This window comes from Pyricularia pennisetigena, chromosome 3 (assembly GCF_004337985.1).
Source record: "Pyricularia pennisetigena strain Br36 chromosome 3, whole genome shotgun sequence".
Lineage (NCBI taxonomy): Eukaryota > Fungi > Ascomycota > Sordariomycetes > Magnaporthales > Pyriculariaceae > Pyricularia > Pyricularia pennisetigena.
This window is the reverse complement of record NC_043742.1, coordinates 4,360,403-4,366,402: the sequence shown is the minus strand read 5'-3', so window position 1 is coordinate 4,366,402 and position 6,000 is coordinate 4,360,403. Positions and strand designations below refer to the sequence as shown.

Here is a 6,000-nt window from a genome sequence, read left to right as displayed (position 1 = left end):
CCATGTCGCCATATCTTTGGTACCCTTGGCCCTGCACAGCATACGCCCCAGGACTCACTTGTGGAGGCATATTACCGCTCACTCTTCCGCCTCGTCTTCGACACCGACCTACAAAGTTCAGTTTCGACAACCCTTTCCTGGTTATATTCGGATGAATATCAGGTCGCACACCAAGTACGGGTTCGAAAAAAAAGCAATCAAAAATATCGCGCCAACACTCGTCCAATTTTGGTTGCGCACACCAAGTACCTGTCGCATGCATAGGCGCATTCTCGTCCGGAAACGACTAAACATACGCCAGAAACGGTAATTCCCGCCAAGTACGCCAGCACCCGCCCATCATAACTGCCACCATCCGCCCTTGCGTTGCGACGAACCCATCTACAAGCCCGACCGTTATACAACAACCACGCGCTAGTTCTTGGCCGAATTTTGAAAGACGAACGAGACTATATTTTTGCGACGACCCTAACGAAGAACTTGTTACACGATCCCAACGGCGCCATCCACCATTCGCCGCCAAACTCCCAAGAAGACAAAATCTATAAACACAACTGTGACGAGAAATCCACAGAGACCGAAGAAGAAGAAGGATTGGGTGGCCGACTGCGGCATTCCTCATTCCCCCGCTCGTCCCCCTCTGCGGAGGTTGACGAGCGTGGACTCCACGCTCCCCGTCTCTTCGACCAGCTGGCACCATGTCGCTATACTCGAACCCGCCCCCGTACCGTGACTTCCTGTCAGACAAGCCGACACTGCTGGTATGCTGGTGGTGCACCGTATTCTGCGCCACCATCATTCTACTAAGAATAGGAGGCCGGTTCGTGAGGAGCGAGACTCTGTTCACCGAGGACAAGATTGCCGCCCTGGCTATCTTGCCGCTCTTTGCCCGCATGGGTTGTGTTCATGTCATTTTGCTATGGGGTACCAACAATGCCGATTTCAGGGGCGTTGAACTTTCCCAAGAGCAGGTGCACCTGAAGGAGCTGGCTAGCAGGCTGGTGCTCCTGAGTCGCATCTTGCACGTCGCAACGTAAGTAAAGTTCGCAAGGATTTGTAATAAAAAAAACCTTGAGTACCTGCGTCTCCCCCGAAACATCAAGCTGACAATGCATATACAGGCTCTGGGTTCTCAAAGCCGCCATACTGGAATTCTTCAAGCGGCTCACAGGCGTCTCATGGCAAAAGTCATACGACGTCGCTCTCATAATTATCCGATGCTTGCTGGGTCTGACATTCCTGGCAGTTGTGGCCAGTGCTCTGGGCGAATGTCGTCCATTTGACCATTACTGGCAGGTCCTTCCAGATCCTGGCGGCCAGTGCCGCCAGGGTTATGCGCATCTGCTCACCATGTCAGTCTGCAACGTCATGACCGATCTTATCCTAGTTCTTTTCCCGGCGCCCATCATCATCCGCAGTGCCATGACTGTCAAGCGCAAGTTTCAGCTTGTCTTGCTGTTCTCGCTCAGTCTATCAGTGGTGGCTGTTACCCTCTACCGCGTACCAACAGTCATATCGCACCGGGGAAGCCAGCAAATAAGATCTCTGCTAGCATCTATTGAGCTCCTGTTCGCCACGGCAGCCTCGAATGCGCTGGTGCTGGGCACATTTGTGAGGGATCGTGGCGTTAAGAAGAGGAGGTTCAAATACGGCTCCATTGCAGCCGACTCGCTTGATCGGACAAGTTCTCGCTCACGCCGCCCCACCGTGGTCCGGCACTGGGGAAGCGACGAGGACTTGGTCCGCGGCCTCGGTCTAGGAGTCCAGCCCAACCTCAGAGACAGGCCCGAGTCGCCTGGACTAGGCCAGCACTCCTACTTTCACCACCCGGCCCCCATGGCGCGGCTTGGGGATATCGAAAGCTGGCAATTCCCTTCCGACCGGAGGGCCAGTGGGGGAGGCATGAGCGAAACAATGAGCGACTCGTCTCTGCTCAATAATCGGGAGCAATTGGTATATTCTTCGCGTAGTAACTCGACCACAACTCCGCGAAAGGTTTCCTTCTTTGATGTTGGCGGTCTGCTCTCGGACGAAGAGGAACGATCAAACGCGCGCAGGGATAGTCGTATCAGCTCTATTAGCTACCAATCCGGCATCGACCCGCTTTCTGCGATCCCTCGCGGCGGCCCCCCTTCACCAACGCTGAAAGCGAGCTCCCTGGGTTCACGGAGAGGCTCAACGGCAATTTTACAGGACATGGGAGGTCTGTTTGGCTCTCTGGGTGCCGGCAACAACGGCACCGTAAGCGGACTTGCAGCACGAAACAGTGCTAAAATCAGAAGCCCAGGTCTACATCATTCAAGCCCTGGAATGACGGAGCTGGAAGTAATACCACAGGAGCCTCGCTTCGAGTCGTCTCATCCGAACGAAGACGGGACTATGCGAAAGGAGAGCTCGGACCTCGACGATTCGACTATATCAGAGCACTTCCCTGACAAGAAACAGACTGAATAAGGCTAGTTGCACTACGTTACTGGCGTCCAGGACCCTTGGTTCAACTCAAACCTTATCAGCGACAAATGTCGCAAAACTGTATAATTTCCATGATGGGACGACAGGACTTGGGGATCAAAGGCCGGGGGATTTTGACATAATTTTTTTCTTCTTTTTGATTGCCACTATAGTAGCAGGCGCGGCGTTTTGGTGACTTGGGGGATTTGTGAATTTCGGAGGACTTTCTTTTCTAGGCCTCGGAACAGGAACGTACATGTTACACGTGGGGATGACAGGCTCGGCACTTCTTTTCATTTGACTTTCATATTTCTGTTTGGAGAGGCGGCGAGCTATGCCCTGACGTTTCAGTTGTTTCTTCGTCTGCTTTTTCTGCTTTCTTTCTTTTTTTTTTTTTTTTTTCTCTTGCCTTTGGTCGGTTATTTTGCCCACGCCATATACCCCTCACGCACGCATTTCATTTTTTGCCCTTGCAGGACTAAGGCTCCTGCTCACTCTCGGCTCGTTTCGGTCGCTGTCAGCGGACGAACGGGGCCTCGGCGCACTAGTACATCACAACTCCGCCACTTTGCGGTAGTTGTGGCCAAATTAACACATTTCCAGTCATGTCTCCGACTCGTTGAAGACTGCATCCCGGCATCAAGTCGAGCAGAGGTGAAATAATTCAAAACTTTTGACGAGAGTTTAATTCGGACTCGGTCTGCATCGAGTCTAGAATATCACAACTGAGGTATTAGTAGGTATCAGCAAGGCACTGTTGACTCGAATTCCTTCGAACTGTAAAGCTTCTCTACACCTGACAAAGGGGAAATCTAGAAACCCACTCAAACTGTTATGAGTTCAGCCCAACGGAGAAACAACCCCGAATCGACCCTTCCAAATCCCCGCCAACAAGGATTCCCCAAAATCACACCATCGCCACTGTGTGAAACTACTTGAATATTACCACAAAGCCACCTCTCGAAATCATCTCACGCGTGATGTCCTCATGGGGAATGGAATTGGTTTGCCTGATGGTTGATGATAATCGTATGAGGTCTTTAATCGAATTTGAATATACCCTGGACACCGTGCCTTGCACCAGGGTACTAGACTCGTATTTAGATGGTGTGATTGAGCGTTTGTATCAATCGCCAACAACAAATGACTACTTTGTTTGCCAAGTGATAGCAAGCAACGAGGGACGGCGCATGTTGTCGCCGAGGCCGCCATCCTGCGAGAGAGAGAGAGCAGCCCTGACGATACCACCATGGCTGCATGGGTAATGAAGGATTGCAGGCACAAGCGGTCTAGTGGAGGGTCTGGATTCGTGGTGGTTGGGATGACTGATAGCTTACTCTGTTTTCTAATTGCTCGGCAAGTCGGATTCAAATCTTTTTTCCCACCCTCCCCCCTTTGCACCCGCTAAGCAATTCCCGTTCTTGCCTGCGTGGAAAGCGCCGCAGCCTGCTAAGCCGGATTCGCTTTCGCTTGAGCTCACCGGCCACATTTTCCGAGGAAAATTGCAGGGCATTTTCGTACCCCATCACACGCAGGAATTACGTAGAATAACAAATTTCATTGAAACAATGCGACACTGCCAGAGGTAGGAGTGGTACCAATTGTATACACAATAGTGATGGACAATCGGAGAGAAGGAGAATTTAAAGCATATATGAGACAGCACAGACCTGTTCATCGGATTATATATATATATATATATCAAAAAGGCGGCTCGTGCCAGATGTTTCCCTCCCCCGCAAAAGCTAGTTTGACCACGCGAGCAAAATCCCAAAACAGTGGATGAGGCGGCGGGGGAGGCGGTTGAATTTGTTGTGGCTGGGTTGTTGTTTGGCTGATCTGTTAATTAGGTCAGATAACTTTTGCTTTTCTCTCCCCCTGTCCTTCACATGAGCGCACTGACTGCCCTTCTTGAAGCCACGAGGGGGTGTGCGCTTCTCGGAAGATGTTGCCGCTGGCAGTATCAGAACAAATCTCTAGTCTAGAATGTAGGTACCAAGGTAGGCAGTGATATTATTTATCTGTAATTCTGCAGCATGTTTGGCGGGGTGTCAAGCCGCCCAGAGGACCGTTGTCCAAAAAGGGGCAACAAGGCCAATAGAAGCAGGTGCCTGAGGAGTAGTGGTACGGCCAGACCGGACACCCTGGTATCCATATCCTTTGTTTTAAGCGCGGTACTTGCACGCCAAGTTGGAAACCGCGTTCATCTTCATGTCGAGGGTTTATCCATCTTGTAAAGAGAGGACAAAAAATAAAATTATTTTTGTTTCCATTTTGACATTGAGCTTATCAGAGAAAGAAGCTGTCGTCAATTTCTACCGGCACAAACAAGCGACCTTTTGATGAACACGCCGCCCACGAAATGAGTATAAGCCAGTTCCACCCCTAATTAACGCCTGCTTCCCTGTAGTCGATGAGAAAAAATACAACAAAAAAGAGATGACCAAAAGATTCAACAGCTGGTCACCATACCTCATACCGTAAGACGGTAACTGGCGTATCTACCAGCAGTCTCACTGTGCCTTATAATCTTGACCACATTGCCCCTTTGCAGCCCCAAGTACCTCGCAACCGGATCCTTGGTCTGAATCCGCGGCAGCTGCGTCTCCTTCAGCCTATAACGCTCGAGGAGCGCTTTCTTCTCGACCCTGCTGAGCATAACGTGCTTCGGAACCAGTTCGTGGTGCGTAATGTTGACCAGCAGATCCTCGAGCATGAAGGCCTCGACCTTGTTGTCGCCGGAGCCGGTTGCGCTGAGGGCGCGACGAGCACCGGAAGACAGCGCACCTTGCGTGACAAGAATTCCATCGCGGTTGCCGGATTGGAGAAGCTGCTCGACGAACTGCTTGGTCCGGCCGACACCGATCTTCTCCTCGTTGATGAACTCGACCCAAATGGAGCCGCAGTCGGGAGCTGGGTCTGGATCGGTGGGTGTGGGGATGCGAGCGTGCAGTTTTAACATGGCATCCGAGGGTCGCGCCGAGAAGGAAAGTTTAGATTGACTGAACGTGGTCAGAGACGATGGTGTTAGATAGGCGCTGGTACTATTTGTTTTGTGGCCCCCTGACACCTAGGCGCGTAAACTTACTCTACATTGCCGTTTCCGTCGGTGAAGTCGGCAAGGAAACGTTCTATAGAGATATTGCATTCTTCTTCGGACAGCTCGTAGCCCTGCGATGTAAGAAGCCAGTAATCAGTACCCCGAAAATCCAATAGCGCCAAGGTTGATATCATATCACTGAAGTGCAAAGACCAGAGGGTTTGCTGGCGCGTTTGTATGTCTCAAAATTCGTAGAATGATGCCATACCCTGTCCGAGAGCATCTGATGTATCGTCCTCCAAGCCCTCCATAGCTTACGCGCCCCAGCAAGCCTCGCGTTGCTGTCCATCGCTGTTGGTGGTTTGCAGATGAACACGGTTTCTAACCAGGTATCTTTTTTGTCAATTGGCAGACGGGGCTTCTGGCTACTGTAGGTGTCTTCAAGGCTGAGTCCTTGTCCGGTTGATCCAAATGCGATAGACGGCGTTATGTTTTGAGTTCGTGATGCC

General features: G+C 51.3%; 2 protein-coding genes across 2 annotated transcripts; one reads left to right on the top strand and one right to left on the bottom strand.

The window, feature by feature from the left end:
* Nucleotides 1-698: 698 nt before the first annotated feature.
* On the top strand, nt 699-2,454 carry PpBr36_02912 (uncharacterized protein; the record flags this gene model as incomplete). The annotated part of the gene is made up of 2 exons (XM_029890089.1): nt 699-1,033; nt 1,122-2,454. The coding sequence occupies 2 exons, from the start codon at nt 699-701 to the stop codon at nt 2,452-2,454; spliced, it is 1,668 nt and encodes a 555-aa protein (XP_029754216.1).
* A 2,470-nt stretch (nt 2,455-4,924) lies between these two features.
* Nucleotides 4,925-5,840, bottom strand: PpBr36_02911 (uncharacterized protein; the record flags this gene model as incomplete). Its single annotated transcript, XM_029890088.1, has 3 exons — nt 4,925-5,453; nt 5,540-5,622; nt 5,760-5,840. The coding sequence occupies 3 exons, from the start codon at nt 5,838-5,840 to the stop codon at nt 4,925-4,927; spliced, it is 693 nt and encodes a 230-aa protein (XP_029754219.1).
* Nucleotides 5,841-6,000: the final 160 nt, after the last annotated feature.